The 26353-nt window shown below is 42.8% G+C and overlaps 1 protein-coding gene across 33 annotated transcripts in view; it reads left to right on the forward strand.

Moving 5' to 3' along the window:
• ANK3 (ankyrin 3) overlaps positions 1-26035 on the forward strand; it is a 342435-nt gene extending 316400 nt beyond the window's left edge. For 12 of the 33 annotated variants that reach the window (XM_074544616.1, XM_074544617.1, XM_074544614.1 and 9 more), the window contains 10 exons: positions 320-394; positions 841-972; positions 1988-2131; positions 4983-5652; positions 7515-7893; positions 11552-11650; positions 19495-19578; positions 19704-19763; positions 21539-21631; positions 24637-26035. In XM_074544616.1, the coding sequence (XP_074400717.1) occupies positions 320-394; positions 841-972; positions 1988-2131; positions 4983-5652; positions 7515-7893; positions 11552-11650; positions 19495-19578; positions 19704-19763; positions 21539-21607 (1712 nt within the window). In that variant the 3' untranslated portion in view covers positions 21608-21631; positions 24637-26035. The remainder of the gene's footprint in view (positions 1-319; positions 395-840; positions 973-1987; positions 2132-4982; positions 5653-7514; positions 7894-11551; positions 11651-19494; positions 19579-19703; positions 19764-21538; positions 21632-24636) is intronic. The other 21 variants (XM_074544627.1, XM_074544631.1, XM_074544630.1 and 18 more) reach the window with 8 other exon arrangements.
• Positions 26036-26353: the final 318 nt, after the last annotated feature.

A 26353-nucleotide genomic window follows, 5' to 3' on the forward strand; every position in this document is an offset into this window, starting at 1 on the left:
AGAAAATAGACAATAATCTGGCCTTGGTGGTTTTCACCAGTAATTGAACAACTTGTCTACAGTCTAACAGATAGATTGTCAGCATGTTTGGTTTCATTACACGACATCATGTAGTTTTACATTTTGGCTTTACACAGGTGAAAATCTAAAAGCTGTGAAAAAATTTTGTTTTGTAGGTTATTAGGTCACACAACCATTCTAGTAAACAATATAAGCACTGTCAACCTAGTCAATTAAAGCTATTATTTATAATAAACTATTATCCGGTATTGTGGTTTTCTGTGCAAAACCTTTTTAATTGAGAAATTGTAAATCACAGGTCCACAGAGTCCATGTGAACGAACAGATATAAGGATGGCAATTGTAGCTGATCACCTAGGACTTAGCTGGACAGGTAAGCTTTTCTGCTTTGATATTGAAATCTGTCTTTGCTATTGCATGTGTTTAGGTATTCTTTTACCAAAAGACGCAGCAAGACTGCATCAGGCTTTGCCAAATTCACAGCTTCCCAAAATGTGCAATGTGTTGCTGGGCAAAGATGCCTAATAGGAAATTATTCCTTGATCTTTCGGTAAATCAAAGAGAAAATAGCTGAATGGCTTTCCTGTCGGGATGTTCTCCCAAGGAGCTGAGAGGCTTAGGAAGTATGGGAATATAATGCCATGTTCATTGTTATCTGTAAAGTTTGTGTCAGGGAGTTTTGTTGATGTCTCTGTGACCTATGTTAGTTTTTATGAAAGTTAGTTTTTTTAAGCTTGACAACACAATTGAGCGATTTGTGCTTTCTTTGGTGTTTTTGGGTTTGTTTTCTTTTCTTGTTTGCTTTTTTTGTCTTTATAGAACTGGCAAGAGAACTGAATTTTTCTGTGGATGAAATAAATCAAATCCGAGTAGAAAACCCGAATTCTCTTATTGCTCAAAGCTTCATGTTATTAAAAAAATGGGTTACCAGAGATGGGAAAAATGCTACAAGTAAGTTCAAGTAGTTACTTTTGTTGTTTATAAGTTATAGCCCATTTCAGTTGTTGCCAAGTTGAAGAAAACATTATGAATGTCCTTCACAAACCATCAATGAAAAAAGAAGTTTCAGGTGCATTTTTACCAGGAGTCAGAAATATGTCATATTTATTCACTATATATGCAGAAGGAAATGATCTGTTCTCCACATCCATAACTGATAGAACAGGTAATGAACTTGAGCTCCAGTAAAGACAATAAAAGGCAAAACTTTCCAATAGCAAGGAATGTAGAACATGGAAATGACTGCCTGGAAAGTTTAGGTAGTCTCACTAATTTGCAGGTCATAGGAAAAGACTGAACTCCTCCTATGAGGAGTGATGGAGACGCTGATTCTGTGCTGATGATTATGAGTTTATCATCTGTACATTTCACTTGAATTGCTCAAATTGAAAGAGAGGGGTTGATTTTTGTGAGGTGTGAATGGTGTTCGTTACCCTTCTCTGATCCACCAACTCCTACACACCATTTGAGTCTCCTTTGATCTCTTTCACTGTAGAAGTGATTTCCAGTATTACTGTGCTCTCACAACAGGATTACTGTAAATGAGATTTCATGATGTACTGCATGAATAGCCTTATATGCATTATTACCTACATGACTGCATATTCTGCCTCAAAACAGAATGGTAAAAGGATTTTTACTCTCCCTTTACACTCCAGTAAAAGAATATTTTGTGTCAGTAGTAAGTAAATATGTTCTTTAAGAACTATCTGACCTTATTCTTTGTGCCTTTTGTGTTGTAATGTAATTATACTTGGAGAAAGTGTAGACTCATAATAGATGTGTATGTTGAATAAGGAGGCAGCTGAATGACTGCTCAGGCAAATGCTGGGCTTTGCTAGAACCAAAGGCATTGGGACATGACAGTAATTTGTAAGTAATGCAGTTTGAATGTAATTGAGAAAAATGATCACACAGTTCTGCAATGCTGAACCTTTTTCTGATGTGTTTTGCTTTTTTTTTTCAGCTGATGCCTTAACTTCTGTATTGACAAAAATTAATCGAATAGATATCGTGACCCTGTTGGAAGGACCAATATTTGATTATGGGAATATTTCAGGCACCAGAAGTTTTGCAGATGAAAATAACGTATTTCATGATCCCATTGATGGTAATTGAATTCTGTAGTCATATTTAATTCAGTGACATGTCCAATAATGCAGTAATGTTGTGTGAACTAGACTTTAAAGAAAGATTGTAAGTTCTACAGGAACAATAATTTAAAATGTGTAAAGGGGTTTTTCTCTCCTGAAGCATGATGTAATAGAATCATAGAATATCCTCAGCTGGAAGGGACCTCTGAAGATCATCAAGTCCAGCTCCTGGCCCTGCACAGGACAGCCCCAAGAATCACACCGTGTGCCTGAGAGCATTTTCCAAACACGTATTGAACTCTGGCAGGCTTGGTGCTGTGACCACTCCTCTGTTCCAGTGCCTGGCCACCCTCTGGGTGAAAATCCTCTTCCCAACATCCAGCCTAAACCTCCCTTGACACAGATTCCTGCTGGCTCATGGTCAACTTCCCACTGACCAGGGCCCCCAGGTCCCTTTCCACGGGGCTGCTCTCCAGCTCCTCATTGCCCAGCCTGTACACACAGCCAGGGCTGGCCCATGCCAGGTGCAGGACCCAGCACTTGTTTTTGTTAAACTTGTATGACTGGTGACTGCCCAGCCCTTCCTGCCTTGGAGGTGTGCACAGCTGCTGTGGAAACTGGGGAAATTGTGTCCAATTTCCTATCATCAGCAAACTTCCTTAGTGCACCTTCAAGTCCTGCATCCAGGTCATTTTTGGGGATAGGCAGCTTGCACGTTAATATCTCAAACACTAATGCAGAGTCCCAGAGATGTGTGCCTGAGTGAACACTGGTTCCCACCAGCCTCAGGGTCACTTGACAAGACCAAGCTTTTCTCCTGCAACACTTGGCCTTTGAGGCTTGCCCATGTCTATTTTTTACATACTTGGTATTTAATGCTTGAGAATTTACCTGGAAATATGTGTATTATTTGGCTTTTTGTCTGGATATATAGTAGTAAAAGTTCTTAAAGGAGAACAAAAAAGGAAGAAGAAGGGGGGGAAAGTGCATAGTATTTGCATGGAACAAATTAATGTGCAATTTACTACCAAGCCTTCTGAGACCTGTGAACATCGATTGCTTTATGATTTTCACTTGGACCATTTCTCCATTGGCAGTAGAAAAATAACAAACTGGGTTTTTAGTGCATGACTGAATATATTTTTCAGCTTGCTAATGGGTAAAGTTGTGTAATGATTTCCTCATGAAAGCTGTATCGAATGATAGCAGAACTGTGCAGGTTAAATTTGTGTCAAATTAAAAGCAAAAATGAAATTCTTCTGTAAAACAAAATTTCCATGGAAGTGCTTTTTGTTTATCAGTATATTGAAGATGCTAAATGTTGACTTTTTCTTGTTTCAAATGTTAGGTAACAGGCACTGGATTATTACTGTGATTTTATTTGCTTGTATTATAAATAGCTCCTTAAATAAGATTTTTTTTTTGTAAGTAGCATTTCTTTTGGTTTTTGTAATTTGTTCAATTATGTTTTGGCTTTCTCTGTATTTCAGTAAGATTTTTTTTTCTTCAGAGCATATGAGCTCAGTGTACCTCCATTATTGAGCAGCATTGCTGGTCATTGAATCATTGCACTACAGAAATAGTTTTCTGTTGACATTTTAAGAAAGTTTCTCTTGAAATGTTGCTTGAGCCTTTTAATAGGAGCATCAATGTTTTTATGAAAAAAGCGCTTCTCTGCAGCTGCTTTGTGTCTCTCCTCTTCTCTGAACCTTCCTCAAGCTTCCTTTCCTCACCAGGACCAGACCTCCTTTGCCTTTCTCTCGGCTGGTTCAGGAAACAAAGCCCCAGTCCCTGTTGATGCACCTCCCCTTGCAGGCAGCACAATGGCCCGTTAACCCCACAGCATGTGTTTTTTCCTTTCCTAGGTTGCCCAACCTCATTTGCCAGAATGCGAACTTAAGGTTTTGTTGCCATATTTTTATGTGTATATTCAGTTTAATCCTTTTGTGTGTGGTTTTTTTTAAATGTTTTCATCAATTTTTCTTTTCTCTTTATTTGATCAGTGTATCTGATTGTACCAATGTCACCAAGATCACCTCAATCTTCAAGATCACCAAGATCTCCTTACTCACCACAGTCCTCTCACCCGAATAACTTCACTGTACCTGAAATATTCATATAGCTCTCCCTTGTTTATTCTTTTATCCCTTTGTTAACTTCCTTACTTTAGCTTTTTTATCCTGCTGTGTGTTTAGATCTACTATCTTTTAGTATCCTCATTAGGATCCATTTCTGTTCTTCATTTCTCAACTAGTCCATTCTTCTAACTCTGTGATTAAATTGGAGGTATATGCTAGTAACACTGTATTTCTGGTATTGTGTATTTTTATATAAAGGCATATTAAAAATGTGGACCTGTTTTAGAAAGAATACCTACTGACAAAAAAGTGGCTGTCCTGTGTTATGATCTACTGCTGTCTTTAAAATCTGTTCATTAAACTACCAAATTAAAATAAATAAATAAAATCTTGGCAATAAAAATTTACAAAATATGACTGCAAGAGATTGTCTTGTGTGTAAAGGGACAACCACCCTTGTCCACATTTGATTTGTTGCATGCCCATAAGACAATCTGCTATAGCTTGAAAATGTTTAAAATGGCTGCACAAGCAATTGCTTAAAACTTTATAGACTATTAAAAAATAGTCAGAAGTACTGGCTTCACTGTAATATTCTCTGGCAGTACTCATTCTTTGTTCCATCTCTTTGGGACAAAGTAACAAAAACCTATCAGAACTGCATTGGTTCTTATACACCTGCACCTCCTTGTGTGTTTCATACTTTATGTAACCCATGAATCATTTGGCATTTGCTTATTTGTTGCTCCACGTTTCATCCCAGTCAGTCCAAATGTGCTGTCTTCCTTAGGTTATCCCTCCATCCAAGTGGAACTGGAAACTCCCACTGGGTTGCGCTTCGTGCCGCCCACCCCTTTGCACCAGGATGATTTCCTTAGCGACACCTCTAGCCTAGAGTCACCCCTTAGAACTCCCAGTAGGCTGAGTGACGTGGTAGTGACCTCCCAGGGACACGTAGATGGTACAGCAGCAGCCCCGCCAGTGGTGACTGAAGAGGACACGTCACTGGATGACAGCAGAGTTGATTTCTCAGTGCCTAGAGAAGGAACACCTAAAGATATTTCCCTAGGCGAGAGCCAGTTGGAGGAAGTGGACCTTAAAGATTTTCCACGGTATCTCGGTAGTTATGGGATATCCAAAGATGCTAAACAAAGGCAGAGTGAAGAGACTAGTAAAAGAGGAGTGAGGACTGAACAGCCCGAGAGAGAAAAGTCTGGTACTGATGAGGAGATGACGGCAGAAAAGTTTAAGTCTCTGTTTGAGGACATTCATCTGGAAGAAGGAGCTGAGTCTGAGGAGATGACGGAAGAAAGAGTATGGTCAATTCTTAAAGGTGTTCAACAAGCAGAACGCGAAATGTCTTCAATTACAGGTTGGCAGCCTGACTCCTCCAGCGTCTCCGAGGCGCCGACGTCAGGGCGCAGGATAGGCGGCAGCCTGCTGGATCGCCTGGACGAGAGGTGAGCCCCCTGAGCTGCAGCGTGCCCCCAGCAGCTGCCCCCCTGCCACCAGCAGCACTGCACGGGCTGCTGCTCTCTGACAGCATCTCTGTAGGCTTCTATATATATGCATTTAATAGAAAAACTTGATTTGGCCTCAGATGGAGTTGGCTTTAAAAATGTGTATTTGTCAGGTTTCATTCTCGATATAGGCATTTGAGAAGTACTTTGTGTTATCTTTGGCAGGTAATATTTATTTTCATGTTCCTTGTGTATTTCTATTTCTAATTCGTCTCAGTGGTGCATAGATCTAGCTGGAATCAAGAACATCTGAAATCAGGATACTACCTTACTGTTATTTTTGAGCACCTTTATAGCAGTCATTCTTTCCATTTGCATCTCTTTGCTTTCCCTCAGATAATTGTTACTTTTCCCATAAGCTAATTTTTTAATTGTCACTTTTTACAACACTTGCTTCAAGCTTATTATGTCATGTTAATTTAAAAGACGAGTTACAAGGCATAAGAAGGTAAGGATGGTGGTACCAAACCCACCTAGTCCTGTTGTCTCCCAGCAGTGGCTGCAAGGAAGGAGAGGGGATGTATGTGCTGCACTCTCCCAGTCTCCACTTGTCTTTGGCATAATGACCTGCTGAGAGGGATGCTTTCTGGATATTTATCCTCAGTGCATTTCCCTTCCAAGAGCTTTTCCAGCCTGCCCTTTCAGCATTAACAATATGTGTTGTGCTGTCCAGCTCTACTGGTGCCCACTGGGCAAGGGGTTCCTGTGGTCACTAATTGAGGAGCCGGGTCTGCAGGAGCTATAAATCAGCACAGAATGATTATCTGCTCAGTGATCATTTCTCTGCCAGCAGTTTACATCCTCTGCATCTTTGGCTCAGGACGTTTTAAGGTTCAAGGTAGCATTAGATACTTACTCTCTTATCAAGTCTAGTGGGAATTTGGTCATTGATTTCAGCAAATTCATTGTCTTTCAATACTGTAAAGCACTTGAACTACTACTGATGTGGTTCCTGTTGTTAAGCAAGTGTTGTTTTTCTGCATTTTATATTGTGTTAAATTAGTGAAATAGATCACTTCTGGAAGTAAAAGGGCTTCCTTAAGAAGATATCAATTTCTAGCTAGGTGAATTCCCTTTGCTGTCTTTTGTGATAGTCTTGCCAGCAAACAGCTGGCATATTTTCATATGTCAGCATTACACAGTCGTAGTTTTTAACATAAAGTGAGCAAAAATACAAAGGAAAATAAAGCTGTTTATCAGAACTGCAGGTGAAACCTCTCCATAGGTAATCTGACACAAAATTCTGGTCAGCTTTCTATCTTTTAGTAACCTTCCTTGCCTTTGTCTCTGCATATTATTGAGACTCTGCAGTGTCTAAGGACCTATTTGCAGACTTTTTAAAAGGCAAGACCTATCTGGAGTGCAGATATTGTACTTTGGGGGGAAAAATAACTAGTAATTGCTTGATACCAGATACTTTCATCACCTCTTTGATTAGAAACTGGTTTAAAAATAAGTGTCTTGAGGCTTTAGCTCATGATTATACAAGAGAACTGGTAGGTTTTGTGTATTTTTTTTTCTCTTTTTTCTCCCCTCCACCAAATGGAAGGAGATTAACATAAAACATTTGGCCTTGTTTCCAGTGTCCACCATATTTTCATTGCTTCTGAAACGATGCCATGATGCGGAAGACAAGGTTGTTAAATAGATTGATGTCTGCAAGTGGAATCTAAAATTTTACTTTTCTCTGTGTGAAATGTATGGGCCCAGACTGAAGGCTCAGTAAGAGGCTTGGTGCTTTGCCCTTCTGCCTGTGATTTAAGCCCTGAACAGCTGTCTATTCCTTTCTCTTTTTCTTGTAGTTCGGACCAATGTCGGGATTCTGTTACCTCATACGTCAAAGGAGAAGCAGGGAAGCCAGAAACAAATGGAAGCCTATCTGAGTCCACATCAGAGGCAAAAACTAAATCCTACATCCAGGAAGCTTTAAATGATGTGGGAAAACACAGTGACAAAGAAACCCTGAAAACAAAGTCCCAGATCTCAACTGGTACTGATGAGCAGACATTATCATCAGCAGCATATCAGAAATCTTTGGAAGAGACCAGCAAGCCAACAACAGAAGGCAGCAAAACATCTGTGCCTGTCAGTGTGAAGAAGATGGGCTGGAGTACTTCTGAGGATGGCAAGCCAAGAACAAGCATCCAAGAGGAGGAGGGAGCAGTAATGTCTGAACAGAAGGTACAGTATGTCCTGTAATAATTACAGTGTGAGGAGTCCCTGTTGCTTGACATATTGGTTGACAAATTTTTTTGTGCAACTTGCAGTGTTGTTCGTGACAGGGTTAGGGGATTTTTTCCTTATCCTTCTTTATGCCTTTTCAGTTTATTACTGAATTGAGAAAAATGGAATTGGGAAAAATACTGGAAATTTTTATTTGTGTTGTGAATAGAATGGGGTGGAGTCAGGATAGGCAGGGGAGCCAAGAAGGGCTGCATCATCCCCTCCCTGCCTGGCCCTGAGCCCTGGAAGGGGCTGGAGCAGCTTCTGGGAGCGCTGTCCCTCGTGGCTGGGGAACAGCCCCTTCCCTGCCATGACATGCCACCTGTGCAAACCGTGCCAAACTGCTCAGCTGTCCCCCATCTGTTCCCACTGAGGTGTTGCCACTGGTTTCCCACTCTTCCTGTGACATTGACATTGAAGCAAATTATAGGAGCAAAGAAATAAAGGGACCCTTCAGGCTCTGTCCTGCTCTTTTTCCCAAAACTACCTGCATTTTTTTTCACTCTGTTGATTTGCAAAAAAATTTATTTGGGGTGATATGTAATCTTCTCCTTATATTTCTTTTTTCATGGCCTTTTTCATCCCAACTTCAGAGTCCATCCAGCCAAGACAGATCAAAAGATTTCTAAATGTGTAAAGCATTTTTCCAGGTGGTGATTCTTTCTCCTTAAAATGCTGCTGAGGGGCTCCCCTTCCTTTCTACCTTGCCTGACTCGTACACCCTTAAGCAAAACCCCAGTTATAAGTTATTTTCTGAAAATAAAGATTTTGATAGCTTTCTCACTTGCTTCTATTTATTTACCAGAAGCTTGGAAGGAAAGTTGACTCAAAGAATGGCTTGTGGTCCAGTAGCTGCGTGCACCTCACACCCCAGCAGTGGGAGGATTGCCACAGAATAAACCTCAGGGCCAGCAGGGAACCAGGCTGAAAAGGGGAATTGCAGAGTTTCTTCTACATTCCTCTCTCTGCTGAGATTGTCTTTTCTTGGGTATAATACAGGAGGAGATTATAACTTTTGGAAGCAAGATATTTCAGTAGAATTACTTCTACATGATATAGATTTTTTTTTTATTGTAGCACAATAAAAATGTTGGCTGTGGTGGGCTGCAGTAAATCACTCAGGTCTAAATTAGTTCGTTTAAAGCTATTCTTTCGATTATACAACCAAGAATCCTTTTATTAGATGGTAACATAATCAGTTTCAGCAGTTATGCAGCATATGATTGTTATTATCTTGTTATTAGTTCGTGACACAGTAAGATCTTTCCTAATGTTTGCTAATTACTGGAATACTTTAAAAATGTAAAAGCCTTTGCCTTCTGCAAAGGCAGCTAGAGGCAGATGGCAGCGTTCCTCAGTGTCTGTGGGCTTTGGGGCAGAGCTCAGTCTGGTGGTGCCATGCTCTGATTAAATGCAGGAGTGAGTGTGGATGCACGCTGTAATGTGCTGACATGCTGCACTTCCCCCTCTGCATTCCCATCAGTGGGAAGAGAAGTTGTCACCCACTTTTGTGTGCTCTTTACTGGTGGATATCCCATCTGGATTGAGAAGAATAAGCAAGTGCTTTTCTTAGGCGTGATCTCTGCACTGCTTTGCTTTATTGGTGAAGGCTGATAATCCTATTTACTAAATAACAAGCCTTCTTATAGGCATGATCTTTGAATAAACTGGTATCAGAAAATAATGTCATTTCAAAATGTGGGTCTCTCAAAATCTGAATGGGTAAGAAACTAGCATCTGTTAGAATGACTTGAACCGCTTCTATTATCTTGTTGATATTTCTTCAGTAATGCGTTCTAGTCTAATTTAAATTCAGTAAGTTTAATTAGTAAGGCAGTCCAAGTCATGGTGAGATGCTTCACATGCTATTGTGAAAACAAAGGAAATTTCTACTGCAGTGGCTTTCTGCAAGGCATTCTTCAGAAATGCTCCATAAAGAGAAAAGTATGGAAGAAACAGATTTACTTCTGAGGAGAGAAAAAACTACTTGCCAAAGTAAGATATTTTTGTCTGTGACCCATTTGGAAAGAGGCAGGAAGCAATAGTCACCCATCTGCAGGAGAAGGGCTGCAGCAGTGCTTTGGCACAGAGTTTGCACCAAGAGATGGAACTCAGACTGGTACTGGTCTGACGCCTGGTGACGTGGATGAAACAAATCCTTGGCCTCATTCCAAGTCCACCTAAACATTTACAAAAGCATTGCAGCAATGGTGTAGGTCTTATAATTCTCTACAAATGCTCAAGCATTAGATTCCAGTGATCTTTTTAAATGAGAAGAACACAGCACAGTTGCTCTGTTGTTCCAAAGAGGATGATGTCCAGCACATGGTCAAGGTGACTCTCGGTGTCAGAATTCCATCACAAATAAATCACTTAAAGCTGTTTATTAAAAATAACTCCTCCTCTAAAGCTTTCATGCCCTCTGGAAATCTTCTGCTTTCTTGTTACTTCTTCAGGAGAGGATTGGCTTACAATTTTTTGTATCTATATTTGACTAGTGCCAGAGGACTGCAGATGAATTCTGTCATCCTGCCCTAAATGCTTTTTGTTAAATAGTTATTTTTCTCCTCCACCCACCTATGCCCACTCTTATTTTGCACATAATTTCTGAGATTTGCTTCTTGTTTAGGATGTCTTGGGCCAGATTCAGAAGGAGAAATAGATATGCAGTTCCCAATATCCACTATCCATGATTCTAAAATCAGTTTGGGGCTGTCATTGAGTAAAACATAGAGGAAATTTTCAAATTTCTCTGTTCAGGAAAGGCTTGGTCCAGCTGAATATCATGGGAGGAGGGTCTGTGCCCTGTGTCTGTCACACACAGAGGTGGGAAGCCCTTTGTCCAGCATGTGCACACAGAGCTGCTCAGCCCCAAAGCTGAGCTCCTTGGGTTTTGGAGGGGAAGGCACCAGGGCTGGCAGAGGGTGCCAGGACAGAATAACATCCAGGTGTAGCTGCAATACCTGTCAGGCTGAGACCAGCTCAGGGCTGTGCCCCTCCAGCTGAGCTCTAACAGCCCCTTCTTGGAAAAATGCAGCGTGATTGTGCTCCACACTGCAGTTTTGCCCCTTATAAAAGCAGATAAATACTGAGCAGGAAAGCCATTTGCATGGAGAAATTCTTCAGAAAGCTTTTTTGTAATGTTCTATGCAGAAATGCTCCACTGAATCTTTCTGTGTGACAGTCTTCTTTTTTTGTATTAGGAAATTCACTTCCCATACCTTGTGATTCCATAAAACTTGTTTGAAAGAATAATTTTTAGGAGAAAAAAAAAATCAATGAGCTATGACAAGGTTATGGCGTTTTTTACATATAATTTAAAAGAATTACATAAGGTTTTGAAATTTCACAGGTCAGATGCATTCCAAATAGCATTTTCCTAGACTTGAGAGCTGCTGAGATATTCCATAGCTGGTGTAATTATCAGGTTACAGCATGCCAAGGAGCAAAAAAGGCCTCCTCCCATGGTGTACCTCAGCAGTGAAACTGCGAGTCAGTATGTACATAACAGGGAAAACACTGTCCGTGATAACCTCTGTTTTCTTCTCCTAGTCCTGATCAGCATGTTCTGTCTTGCAAACGTGCTGTTCAAATGTACTAAACCTGCATTTATTAGGAATGTAGTGACAGTGACAGTGAGATTGAGAGTGACTCAAGCTCAGGTGAAGAGCAGAGAATCACCACGAGGGTTTACCGGCGGCGGTTGATTCTCAAGGTACTTTGTGATTTCCTTTCTTGAGGTGATGCTGGCATGAACACAGGTTTGGTCTGCTGTGTCAGAATGACACTTTTGGCATACTGGAGCCCCTGTGGTAGTGTGCTTTCCTTGGCCAGTATGGATTGATAACCCAGTGCTAGGTTGCCTTTCCTTGCTTTTAACACAGGGTTGTGGGTGTCTTCTGTTGGAAAACAGCTGTGCTGCATGGAGTGCTGTGTCCTTCACTGCCACTGCTCTGCATGGCATCCTAAAGGCTGCAGCTAGATGCAGCATGTTGGTCTCCTGTAGAGCAAATATGAGCCACTGAGAAAGATGGGTAACAATATCTCCTTTCTTTTTTCTTTGTTGTTTTTAAAAAATTCTGAGTTACAAGTTAAACATTTGCAGGAATATATGAGTGGGATATAGGAAAGTATGAGGCACATAGTCTGGTTGAAACTGTGGTCCTAAGCACTTAATGTGTTCTGGAAAACTTTCTCACTGCAGCAGATGATCCTGATTTTAAATCTACTGAAGTTAATGAAAGTCCTTGCATTGCCTTCAGTAGACTCCATTTAATATATTTATTTACAGATAGCCTTTACTTACAGCACAATATACTACACACACTGATAACAATGGTATAATCATATAAGTAATTGTATTTGCCCTTATAATATTTTTTTGTGTGGTCATACAGTATGACATTATTTTCCTGCAGCATAGAGCATGAGAAAATAAGTCTCTAACATAAACCATTATGTAATTCCTCAGTAACTTACAGGATTTATTAGATTCGTATTAGAAAACCATGCAGTCAAGCCCTGACAAAAACCAGCAGTGCACTTTGGTGCTATTACAGCACTAGTGCAGTTTGCTTAAGCTGTAATTGTTACATGGAATAAATTGTGGAAGGAATAAATTGTGACATTTCAATTGCACATATCTATATCACTGTTGCTTGCATGCTTTGTCAAGAGGAATCTGCACACCACAAAAGGCACTGCCCCTTTTGTGTAGTGTGGGTGGCAGATAGGCTGCTCTGCACAGCTGCCAAAGAGTCCAAGGTGCAGATGCTTTTGGAAGAGGAAGGGTGACTTTTCTGGCTGCCTTCACCATGAATTCCTTCAGTATACCCGTTCAGGACAGGACAGGAATGGCAGAACTGAGCTCAGCAGAAATGAATGTTTTGTCTGATCCCCCATCTCCCCAGGCAGAACCTGCTGCCTTCCCTGAAAGGGCCTGGCCCTGTCAGGGTATAACCCTTCCTCAGTAATTCCCCTGCAGATAAGCCCTGGCTGCTGAGGCTTAGGAATGTGGTTTCTGTTTTCAAACAGGGCAGGCCCCTCCAGTGCTGCAGGAGTCTCTGGTAACACACAGAGTGTGAGTGTGCTGCAGATTCAAAGGCTGCATAGTTGGCCTGTGGCTAAGGGCCCCCACCCAATTTATGTCTGAACTATTTTGGTGTCCTCTGGTTTGCAGTCAGGAAGTGTTGGAGTAGAAAAGAGGAAAGCGTGTCAAAGGCAGCTTTCTCTTGCTCTCTTTCTCTGTCACAGCCCCTGTGTTCAGAGAAAGGCACAGAAAATTGGTTTTAAATGTGGTGGTGTAATTTGGGGTAGAATTTTTAGCAGAGCCATGGCAAAGCAGCATATTTAGTGTTGGAATCTCAGCTGGTGCAGACCCGGTGGGAAGGGTGTGCATGGCGAGTGGAGGCGGCTCTTGGGAACGTAGCTGATCTCAGCTGGATTGGAGCTGTACCTGTCTCTTGATTAGAAAACACATGTGATTCTTTGGTTATTTTCTGATCATTTATAGCTTCTTTTTTTATCCCCCACTCTGCATCTTAAGACAAGCTCAAAAGAGAACAAGAGAAAGTTTGAAAGCAACAATCATCAGGCCTTTTAGAGAAAGAATTTGGTAGTGGAAGCAACCATTTTGGTCATATAAAGTTCATGAAATGGTGGTACGAAATGGAAAAATCAAGATCTAACATTTTTAGGGACCTGGACTTTTTTCTGCACGTTTCCAAGAGCAGAGGTTCACTTTGGGTGGACTGAAATCACAGTGAGAGCATGCACAAGCTGAGGTACAGCTCCTCCATCAGGGAAGAGCTCTCAGGATGCAGAGGCCTGGAGCAATGCTCACAGCCTGCAGAGGGAAAAGAGCTCATTCTGCTGCTGCTGGGCTCGAGCAGTGACCAGGAACAGCAGGTTCTCAGCTGCCAGTGCCTCAGTGCCTGGCACAGTGGGTGCTGTGCCCACAGCCAGCTTACATCCAGCAGCAGTGGCAGGGGATGAGGGTGGGCTGCACTGAACAGAACCACATGTGGGAACTGTGTGGTTTTACTGTAGCCTGTATTAATAGGATCACAGAATGGCTTGAGTTGGAAGGGACATTAAAGATTGTCCAGCTCTAACCCTGTGCCATGGGCAGGGACACCCACCAGTAGACCAGGATGCTCAGAGCCCCATCCAGCCTGGTCTTGAACATTCCACAGATGGGTCATCCTCAGCTTCTCTGGGCAACCTGTGCCAGTGTCTCACCATCCTCACAGTAAAGAATTTTTTCCTAATATTAATTGCTCTTCGTAGTATTCATTACTGCCTGCATGTTGTATTTAAAGCCACAGAGGTACTCACACAGCCAGCAGGCATAAAGTCTGCTAGAACTGAGACCTTGAGGATAAATTGAGTCCTGTGGAAAAAAAGGTTTTGCCATGTGTCACCCAGGTACAGTCAGAGCTGAATTGCTTCATTACCTTTGCTCTTCTTTCCCAACTTGTTTTTCCTTTCCTTGCCATCCTGCAGCATTGCTAACACTGTTACTTCCTTTTAACTGCTACCTCAGTTCTCTGTCCTGGCCCAAATATGGGGAAAGACTTTTCTCTCCCACGGAGGTATTTTCCCAGCAGTGCAGGAGCTGAGTCCTGTCAAGTGCTCAGTACTCTAGAGCACATTCCCATGGGATTTAGCACTTCAGAGGGCTGAGCCCATAAAACCAGACAAGCAAGGACTGATGCCCATTTCCACATGTAATAGGATCCTATTCTAACCTCAAGGTAGTGCAGATGTTTTTGTTTTTCTTCCTTTCCCCTCTTGTATTCACATGGTGGATTGATGGGATGGGGCATTGCAAAAGAAATGGGTTTATGGTAGTGCAGGAATGCGAGCAATTAGCACACAAGGGGAAAATAAGAGTGCCTGCCACAATGTGGACATTCAGAGCCAGATCCAAAGCTCCTGTTATTCAGCCGTGGCAGGAATCAGTGTCCAATTTTTCATGCTTTTTCAGAGATTGTTAAATCTTTCATGGATACAAATTTTTTGGCTAAAGCTGTTTTAGTAAGATTCTTGCCAAAAGGTTTATGGTAGAATGTAATGGAAAGAAAAATATATTTCTAAGCAGTGGTTATTAAAATCTGAGTTAATTTAATGTCTTGTACTTTTGTTATTTCTTGACAATTTTTATTGAAGATTTGTCTCTTTCTGTGCATTTTTCCCTTGAAATGGCCCTTTACTGATTGTGGAGGGCTTGGTTCAGCCTGCATGGGAGAAGTGGCCTGAGCAGCAGTTAGCCAAAGCTAGAGCCAGCAGCTCCCATGGTCTTGCTATTCAGGGGAAGTTATTTATGGAAAATAAAATGTGGCCATCCTGTAGGTGATAAGAATTAAGTGCCTGTGCCCTGTGTGAGAAAAATGGGAACCATTTCCTTTTGTGTATTTAGCTGGGCACAGCGTCTCCACTGTGCAGTCGCTGGCTGGCTGGCAGAGCTGCAGGTAAATGCCCTCTCCCTGTCCTGCCCCATGGGAGTTGGAGCTGCTGGCCTCAGTAAGATAACGTGGAATAAATCACACCCCAGACTGCAAATGCTGTTCTGAGGTGTGTTCTCCATGCCACATGCACCAGACCTGTGCCTCAGCTCCCAGCAGTGGGCTACACTCTGCCCCATTTACAGCACCCCTGGCTCTCAGGTCTCCTTGCCTTGCCTGGGATTTTTAGTTGGGATTTTTCTCCCCCTCCTGTGCCTTTAGCAATACATCTGCAAACAAGCAACTACAGACTCAGCATGGGCACAGGCAGAGAGTTGTGGCATCTGATTAACAAGGTCTCCCTGAGTAGGCAGAACTCGCTAATGAAAATGACCTTAATGAAAGATGTTTGTTTCTCCTGCTGCTGCCACAGAGGCTCGAGACCCCAAGGAGATGGAGGCGCAGCTGCTGCTCATGCATTACAAGAATGTGATCTCAGGACTGAGGGGATTATGCCCTGATACTGGCTTAGGCCACTGAGGGAAGAGGTCTGAGCGCTCTGTGCAGCTTCTGTTCCCACTGCGGCATCGCCTCTGGTCTTTGGCAAAATTAAATATTTAGGATCTTTCCATCTTGCTTATTTCCTCCTGCTTTTAAATTCCTTTTTATCCATGTTGGCAAGATGCATCCAGCTGCACCTTTTTTCTCTGCTGTTCCAACAACACTAGATGTATGGGAGGAATAAAAGGGACTATTATCCCTCTAGTAACAAAACAAACATGAGTGAAAACCAGAGCTCTGACAAATCTACAGTGAACTTTGGCACAGCACTGCAGCACTGACTGTATAACTCCATTTATCTGAAGGTCCCTGGGAACACCCATAATCTGCAAATAACTGTTAAGAAAATCAGTGGAGCTGGCAGAAGACTTTGAGGAAACTGCTCTTTGCTTCTCCTGCCCTGGAGAGCAGCAGAGAGAGGATACCAGCTGGTTTTGGCAGGACTACACTCCAGCGAGCAGGGTGACATTAAAGCACTCTGCTTTGCAAAGCTTCCTGGCATGTTCTGGAGCTGAGGCTTGCAGACTGCAGCCTTTGTATGCTTTAGTCCCAGGGATATAACTGGGCTTCCAGTAATCACGGTATTAACTTTTCTCCCTGCCTTTCTAAAGCTTTTGGTATTGTGACAGTGATTTTGACTGGTCAAGGGTAAAATGAAGCCCACATAAGTATGATGCAGCGGAAAGAATTTTATTCTCTAGCTGTGACGCAGATGCACCAGCTTTGTGTTTAAAAACAGCTTTTGTTGACAAGGTCATCTAATGTGCCATTCTAACCCAATGTTGGTCTGAGCTCTTGCAACTAAAACTGCCAGTGGGTAGGGTTTTTTTCCCTAGCAAACATCCATCTTTTTAACTGCATAGGATTAGAAAAGTCAGTAAGTCAGATCTACCTCCTGCTCAGTTGAGAGCCCTCCTGCAATTTGTTTAACTACCCACCAGCAAGAGAATTGTGAAAGCTGGATTTCATGCATGCTGACTGCTGAGTATTTACAGCATTTATCCTTAAATTATGCTTAAAGGAGCATGTAGCTAATTAAAACCCAAGATTCACCACACCTTTAAAACTGCATTTTCTTCCAGGAGACATCTTTCAGTGCAGCAGTACACTTTTCACTTCATTTGAAGCAGAACACAGTAATTCTTGCTGGGTTGTTTTAAGGTTGTTCACTTGCTCATAGCTGCAGTAAGGACTCAAAGAACCAGTACATGAAAGTGGTGTTGGTGTGCCAAGTAATCTGGTGACGAGTAGCAGTCTTGCTACTGGCTACTGTTTTATTTCTGGTTTTCATGGGTTTTATTGTAGTGGTTCCCTCTCATGAGACCCTACTCATGAGAGGGAACCTTTCCATTCCTCTGTGCTCCATGAGATGTCTGTGCCAGGGTTCCCTCCTGCTCCTGGGGGTACTGTGTTGGAACCATACGTGAAAGGCCAGAAAAGAAACTGTGCATCAGTTCCCCATCTGCTCTCATCTGATTAGTGTGTGAAGCCTCCAGAATCAGTCTTTCCCCCTGCCATCTCTGTGTGAGCAGGAAAGCCCGCAGGTTTCAGTTCCCAAACCCTTTGCCCAGTGGCTGGCCCTGCCTGGCAGCAGTCCATCCCTCTCTGGTGAGAAAGGAAGCAGCTGGCTGCCGCTGGGGCCCCGCTCGCCCAGGGACCAGCCTCACACTTCCCTCCTCCTGCACAGAGCCTGGTGCCCTGTCTGGGCACCTGTGCCACTTCTCCTTCTGGGGAATGAGTTTTTCAGGCTCCATCTGAAGGCTTCAGTAGCTGTTTGTTGTGTGCTTTTTAGGGACGCCAGCATTCCCTGGCCCAGGCACCTCAGCTAGGTGTGTCTCAGGCACAGCACCTCATCCTTATGTCCCTGTGCGCTGGAACCCACCTGGCTGTGGAGCCTGTCCTTCTCTTGGCAGTGTTTCCTGGAAGCACCAAAGTTCAGCAGGTTGTACAGCTTGCTAAACAGCCTGTGAAGGCCTGGGGGAAAAGATGTGTAAAATATCTGAATTCCCTTGCTTAAGTGGTGACTTGAGTACAGCTTTCATGCGAAACCAGCAGAAATTCTGTACTTGTGAAGAGGCAAACATAGCCAGGGGCTCTGCTCTGCAGTGCTCCCCCCGGCTCCTGCCCACTGCCGTTGTCCCCAGGCAAGCAAAATGGAAAGGCTTGGTAGAAAAGACCACAAATGGCTTGTAAACAAAAGGAAAGGTTTGTTTTGCTTAGAGCTTAGAAATAGCATACAATCCCAATGTTACATTGTACATCTTGAAAAAGCTGTTTAGTAGGGAATACTGTTTTTAAAAAATACACATGGCATCACTGTATTTGTTTATTATAAAGCAGTGCCAGGAGCTTATGCAGACAACTATGCAGTGTATAGACCACGGTAAATAGAAAATATATTTGCCCTTGGTGTTCAGTACATCGAAGCATTACAAAAGCTGTAATAGTCTCCTTTCAAATAGTGTTGTGTAGTTAATATTGTTATAATGTCTTTTATACAGTGTTTTCTTTCTGCTTCCTCCCTCTACTTGTAGTTTTTCCATAGTGGGTTGAGAGTGAGGGGAGAAGAAAAGTTTTAAGGAGTTTTTTTTTTTGTTTACTTGGGTTATTGATTTACAAGTGGAAATTTTTCATATGTGGGGCAGCTACAGTATCATTATGTTTGCTTCTCTTATATGAAAGATATAAGCACATAAAATTGATATTTTTGAAGCATCAAAAGCACCCAGGTTTGGAAATAGGACTTTGTGAGGTAAAGTTAACAAAGCTCTTTTGGAACGTAAGTTCATGACTGCCAGCTGGGCTCAGACTAATGTCATTTATTTATGATTTAAGCAATAATTCCTTTAAGTGGAATTAAGTCACTGGCATAGCAGCTAGGAAACTGCTTTTACATTTATTTACACTGGTGCTATAAATTGCTGGTGCTACAAGAAGGGATGGCTGCAGTGCTGCTGATGTCAGTAAGTCATGGACCGGGCTGCCCAGGCTCCTCGCCACGGTGGCACCGTGCCGGGCAAAGTGTCATGTAAGACAACTTCCTTCATCGTGTAAGTGCTGAGAAGTCCTGTCTGTCTTCTGTGTTTGTGTTTAAGACCTCGTGTTTAGCAAGCTATAGACAGAGCTGTCTTTCTAAGTCCCAAATTTCCCCCTTGTTAGGCCGTGTTTCTGCATGTGCCAAAGCAGAAACGCTGCTGAGTTTCACTGAGAAGCTGTGAAAAGCTAAGGGGTGTCTCATAGGGCTCAGACTGACCACTCAGTTTTGTTGCCCAGAGAGTTCCTGACATGCATTAGTTAATAAGAGTGTGTGTTAATTAGTTAATAAATAGCGTGCTAGGAGCTCTCTACAGGCTTTAAGGAAACATCTCGTAGGACAAATGCACAGGTATTGCATTGCTAAATGAACGAGGCTTTCCAACAGTTGGTGTGGCATAAAGCAAACTGTTACATAAAGTTGAAGCTAGCATGTGCTTGTTGCTTGGATTGGTGTGGAAATTTGTGTGGGTTTGACAGAATATAGGCTCTATTGCTAATCTTATAACACATTCTTTAGGGTGAGGAAGCAAAAAACATTCCTGGTGAATCTGTAACAGAGGAACAGTTTACCGATGAAGAAGGCAACGTCATCACGAGAAAAGTAATCATGAATTACATCACTGCTCTGAGTCTTTGCTTTCAAGTAACTTCTTTTAACATACTTTTTCCCTTTAGAATCCAGGAAAAAAATAAAAATCGATACTTTCCGTGTATTGCTTCCCACAGATCACCCGGAAGGTGGTGAGACGTGTTGTTATCCCCCATGAGAGGAAAGTTGGTGAAATGGTAATGCCACGGGGACTACCAGCAAGTAACAGTAGGCTCAGAGGGTTGTGTTGACTGCTAGAAAGTGCTGCTAAAGGGCTGGAGGTTTGCATTTAACAAGAAGCCTTGGCAAAAAAGTGCAGTGCTTGCAGTTACTGGCAAGTTGTGTGTTGGGATCATGGGACAGGGGCAGCACTGAGGGGCCCGGCTGAATTCTGTCAGCACAGGGCATCCAGGTCTGTTCTGTAAAACAGGCAGCAGGTCTGAGCCATGGGTTTGGGGCCTGCTTTGTGCCGTCAGGTTGAGCAGTGTCTGTGTGTTGGGTTCAGCCCTTGCAGAATCTGTGCCTTGCAGCTGTAGGTAGATTGTGTGGCTTTTCCACCGACCCAGAGGAATGAGCTGAAGTCTGACCCCAGTGGCCTCTCTCTCACCTTGGTGTGATACCCCTGGTGCTGGTGACTGAGGTTTGCAGGATTCAGGTCAATGAGAACATACCCAAGCAATGGTATCTTTACAAGCAAGCACCAAGACAGGATTTTGTCCCTGGGGATCAAAATTGGAAGGCTTCTACAGGCCTGGACTATGCCCAGCTTTATCACCCTGACAGCGAGAAGAGTAGGACTATTGTGTGCCAGCACACCCCAGCCCCTCTTGGGAAGGGCTGCAGTGACAGGGACAGCAGTGGGCAGGCTGTGCCTCAGCTGTCATCTGTCCCCTGGAGGCCTTGGGGGAATGGGCACTGTCTCTGAAAACAAATGGCTTCAGAGGAGCTCATGCCTTCTTCCCCAGCACATGGCCCTCAGACATCTCTGCTCAAGTAAAACTGTCACTGGGGCTAATGAAATTCTTGTCTGAGTGAAAACAGATTCAGAAAGGAAGATAACAAATACCCTTTCTTTTCTGGCAATTAAAATAAAGAAAAAGGAAAAAAGTCACAGAAATGAGATAATGGAAACAAACTTATTTTCATTCCCTCTTTCCTAGTTGTTCACGAAGGAAAAAATATCCTGCCCAGCAAGGGGTAAACATTTTCAATTTGCTGCACTAGATTAGATTAGTTGGAAACTACAAATAGTTACAAATACATCAATGCAGATCACCTGAGGGGTAAATTCTGCCCATAGCCACACATAAACAGATGCCTTTCTCTGATGTGAATGAGGCTTGTGATTACTGGAGAATTTATTTTTAGATGATTATTGAGCTACTTTTAATGAGCAAAGATGAACTTTATTTTGGGGTTTGCTGTTTTAAAGACGCTGAAACCTGCTCTGCTTGTTTTGGTTTTACTTCTGTGCTGCTTCAGTGATGGTTTTTGCTGGCTTTCTTCCTCTTCCCTTTATTGTGTTACTAACCTGCTCACTTTGAAGCACAGACGTTGTGAAACATCACAAGAGCAGTCACAGGCTCTGCTGTTGGGAATGCCCAGCAGTTTGGCTGACCAGGAGGACAGCTGGGAAGGGGATTTTTCCCTGTCAGTGGCACTGGCCCCCACTGCAGTTGGCAGCAGGGGCTGTGCCAAGGACCGACTGCCAGCCGGGCACTCCAGCCCAGGGGTCAGGCTGAAACTGGAGAGCTGTGTTTTCTACTTGAAGATGATATTTCAGACCTGTGCTTTTGCAGCTCAGCAGAGTGGATAAATAGAATGTGTGTATCTTTGAAATGAAGTGTTAATGTGATTTAACTGCTTTTTACTTATCCTGTTACAGCAAAATGTGTATCCTGTTTTGGAAGCTGGTTTACAATTACGAGGGCTCTCTTCAGACTGTCTTAATGATTATACTTTTCCTTTAAAGCAGGGGGAAGCTTATAAGGTTAAGACAAAGAAAGAAGTCAGACACGTGGAGAAGAAGAGTTACTCATGAAAGCTGAAAGCCAACCACTGAACGGTGAGTGTGATCAATTTTCTTCCCTTGTTGAAAGCTTTTCCCAGCATGGGGAACAGCACTGGGCTGCACAAAGGCTTGCCTCTGCTACCCTGACTTTGCTTTCCAGCTGCACACCTGAATAGCTGGCCCTTGATCTTGTAAGCAGAAAATGACCTTGTGTTCACATATAAAAATTAATCTTTATACATCTATATTCCACTTCTTGGAAAATAAAGCAATACTCAGGCATGTGTAAGATTTCTCAGAATTTTACAGTGTTTGTAATACACAGAACTATCTACCCCTAAAAACTTAAACACAAATAGTAAAGGAGCTGCACACAAATAAACTAGGAGTGAAATACTTCTTCCACTGTCAGACATGTGATCTGAGGGCAGTTATGCAAGTCAAAGTCCTTGTGAGTGAAGTGTCTCAATATTTGCCAACAAATAATCCCTACCAACTGTTCCTTGTGAATTTTATTGATCCAGCCTTAACGATTGTAGCAAGGCAGCAGCTGATGGTTTAAGGGCTTCTCAAGCTAACCCAAATGCACAGACTGAGACATCCTTGCAGGGCATCTGTAAAGATGTGAAGAAAATAAGCCAGAGGCTGCTTTCTCTCACTGACACAGCTACACACAGAGATGTGTCTGTGTGTCTTTCAATGCTGGTCCATCAGTCATGGCTCCAAGTGTGTAGGTTTAGCATGGATGTGTCATTTTTCTGCTCTTCTCTCTTAGCTTTGCTGGGTTTCAGGAATTGGACACTGAAAGAGTTTATGAAGTGCAAGACTGTGTATTATCCTTTTACTGTACATATGGTATAGGATTGACTGTAAGAACAGAATAGACAGGACCTGGCAAATGGACCAGATAGTGAGGAAAGGACAGACAGAAGCAGAGTCTCTCTTGAGTCACCAGTCCCTTCTAACTGATGCAATGTAAGGTAGCCCCCACAGCCCCCTGGCCCTACAGGTGCTCTGTGCATGTGAGCAGAGCCATTTGGACAAACAGCACTCAGTGTGTGGGATCTAGCTGAGCGATTTATGGGATCAAGCGCCAAGGAGCAAGCTCTGTGAGGTGGCTGGTGTGATTTCAGTATCTGGTAAGCACCTACTGCATCCACCTGAATTCCTGCATTTACTGAGAGTGCTCTTGTGTGTGCTGATAGAATAATACAGCTTCTCGTGACTTGGTGCTCAACACACTCATAAAATATTTATTGTTTGGAAAGAGGAGGTGATTCTTTGACACAGCTTTCCCCTTTATGGAGCTCAAGCATGTGGGAGTAAAGCAAGCCAAAGCAATGGCACTGTTTATATGAAATTGTGTCCCATGTTGGGTCCCGTGCTGCTTCCACTGTCAATCTGCAGGGGCAGAGCAGCAGAAATGTGTAAATTCAGGCATTGAAGGCAAGATGGGGCATTAAACCCCATAAGCAATGCAGATAGAAGCCTGCCAGCGTACGAGTTTGATGCAAAAGACACCAGGGATAAGCATTTCGTTTTAAAATAACATTACATAAATTAGGCAGTCTTTGCCTAATGTATGAAACAGTGTGACCTTCAGGAGGCCAGAGTCTGAGCTCCTCAGAATCAGACCTGCTCCCATGACTGCCGATGCATTTCTCCTGTGATTTCCAGTAGGCAAGTCTTCCATGCTGGAGCCCCTGAGGAACTCAGGGAGCCTGCCTTAGATAATGAACCTTTGCTCTGGGGGGAGCTTCGTCCTGTAAGATGAATCTCTGTGCTCCAAACTTTGATATGATAAGCATGGCCAAATGTGCCCTACATAATTGTGAGTCTGGTCAAGAGCCCATTAAAAACATTTCATTTGGATGCAGAAGTGGATGTGTTTGCAGAGGCACTGGATTCTGTAGAAAAACTATTTGTTTTGTAATCACAAAAGACAAAAGAAATCCTGTTGGGCAGGCAGAGGTGAAGTGTTTGAAAATAATCACGATGTTAGCTAGGTTTTGCTGTGGAAATGTCCCTGTCACCACTGCAGATAAGCCCACAGCGAGGCATAGGTTGAAAGGAGAAGCCAAGAACTCGTGCGTGCAGTTCCGCAGGACAGCGCGGTGTGAGCTGCTGTGACTGCTGCAGTGGGAACAGGCGGCTCTCAGCAGCAGCACAGATTTATGGCAACTGTAGTTGTGGGCAAGGACAGATTGCTGTAGTGTGGAAGGAGACTGTGAGCACTCCTGGGGGATGTGTGTGGACCTGTGACCTGATTAGTGAGCAGGCATGTCCGTGCCAGCCTGAGCCCTGCCGGCGCTGTGCCAGCCCCGCTGCCCTGCACCCAGGTGCCCAAGAGCTGCAGGGCTTCCAGCTCCTGCTCACTGCTGTGTTTGTGCTTCTGCTGCCTGCCCTCTCTGCTGCTGCTGTACAACACATGTCACAAACTTACTGTCCTTATGTGCATGGCTCTGTTGGAGGGGTGAGAGAGCAGGAGCTGGACTGTCTCTCCTTGTGCCGCTCATGCAAGCCAGGCGGGAGGGAGATGGATGGCACTGCTCCTTGTCCCTGCTTTTGTCCTTCACCAAGCCTCCTAAAGGCTGGGTGCTGCATTCCTGCCTCTGCAGGAATGTTCCCTGAGCAACTGGCAGAGGTGGATGTGCAAGGAGAGCAGGTTTTCCATCACTGTGGGGATGCTTGCACACAATGAAGGAAAACGTACTGTGGAAGCAGCAGCTCTCTCTGTCTGGAGATGATGCTGTTCCTTCCACAACAAAAGAACCTATTCCTTGTCATCACTGGATCAGATGAGCTGGTGGCACGTCCGGGATGATGAAATGCAGTCTGCTGCAAACATAATTATAAATCAGTTCATGAGCAGTGTGGACATCTGCAGTTGCATTTTCCCCTCACGCTGGAGCTCAGCTAATGTCATTGCTTACCTAGAAGCTGTGTGATTTAGCCTATTGCAGAATTGCAATTACATTTCTGTTTAGTCAGGGAAAGGCATGAAACTGATTCTAACAAGATATTTCTGAAATTATTTGTTCTTTGTTTTCTCTCCACAGTGTGCTTTTACTGCCAGTATTCTAGAGGGACACTCACGGAAGAAAAATCAACAGGAATTAAAACATTCACCTATAAAAGTGTGCGTGTGTTTGCTGCTTCCCCACATTAACCGCATGGTTTTTATGCAAAAAGAAAAAAAAACATACAAAAAAAATCCCAAACAAAAAAATTAATTTAGCATGAGCCAATTTACAGAGCATGGAAATTCACGTTCATTCACAGGATTGGAGGGTGCTCAGTTACCAATGCAGTGTATATACAAGATGCCATGCTGTTAACAGCTTCTCTCAAGCAGTTTGATGTCATCTCAAAAGAAATAAATTCCTGTGGCCAGAGAGGATGTGCGAAGACGAAATGGTTAAACCATGGAAAGACACTAAAAATACTAAAATCCACAACAGCTCGCCTTATTTTTCTTGGACCCAAACTGTCAGGGTATAAAACACTATTTGTTTCTTTTTTAAACATCAATAGTTTTGCTGTAAATAAATAACACTGTATAAATTCTAACAAAATAGAATAAGTGTTGATAAGGCACTGCCTTTTCGATCACAAACAGAATATTGCAAATGCATTGAGCAGGCTAGGTGTCTCAAATGGCTGCACCTACAGGGATATTCTGGGTGTATCTTCACAGATTCTTGTATATTAGCAATTATAATGTTTGTATATGCAAAATCGCTAGCTTGATTTTAAAAAAATCTTTAAAATCTGCTGCAAATTTAAATGATTCCCAAAATGAGGAATTCTGTAGTTCTGTGAAAATTTTTCTTCAGAGTACTAATATTTTGATGCATGTGTTTCACCTTATTTTGATTAAATCTTTTCCAGTTTTGCAAACACTATTCCGCAACATGAAAAATAAGATTTTATCTGTAAACACAAAGCCCTTCATCTAATATTTGTTGCTGTTGCCAATTTTTCAATGAAATGACCTAAGACCCATAACATATACAGTAGTTGCATTATGGGGAGGGGGGTGCTATCTGTTCTTGCTTTATAATGGGGGTAATGCTTGCAGCTTTAGAAGTGGGTTGGTGCTCTAAGGAGCACAAGTTTGGGATATTTTTAAATGAACTGAAGAGAAATTATTAGCTAATAGACTGGCAGCACGCTGTAAAATTATTACTGTATTGTGTACTGGCTATAAGATGTAGAATCTTTCAGTAAGCCAATCATCTGTAATCATCCTAGCAGTGTAATATTAGGTTGTTAAGGCTGCTGTGTTTTAAAGGGCATTTTTATTTGGTTTTTGGTGAAATACTTTAATTTGTTGATTATATTCATATGGAAACAGCATTCATTGATAATAGCTCTAATTACATATGTATGAAAACAACAAACACTGGATGATCTAGTTGATTATTTAAGCATAAAATAAATTGTGTTAAAACTCTTGGATAACGTGTATTTGGCAGTGTTCTTGTACCCCACAGATGTGAGGCTTCGCAAGGCCAGCGGATATCTGCCCCTGGCTTTCAGCTGCTTTTCCTCTCTGTTTCTTTTGTCTAATCCACCTCTTCATCTTCCCAGTGTGACAGGCCATCACTTGGCAGGCTCTCCCCAGGTCGGGGCAGCAGGAGGAAAACACAGCAGCCAGCAGCACATGCCCAGCAAGGCTAAGGAAAACCCACTCCTGCATTGGAGATTTGGGGAAAGGGCCTGTGCAGCAGGGGTGTGTGCAGCCCTTTCTCCAACACATGTGAGCTCTGCACC

This window comes from Zonotrichia albicollis, chromosome 7 (genome assembly GCF_047830755.1).
Source record: "Zonotrichia albicollis isolate bZonAlb1 chromosome 7, bZonAlb1.hap1, whole genome shotgun sequence".
NCBI lineage: Eukaryota > Metazoa > Chordata > Aves > Passeriformes > Passerellidae > Zonotrichia > Zonotrichia albicollis.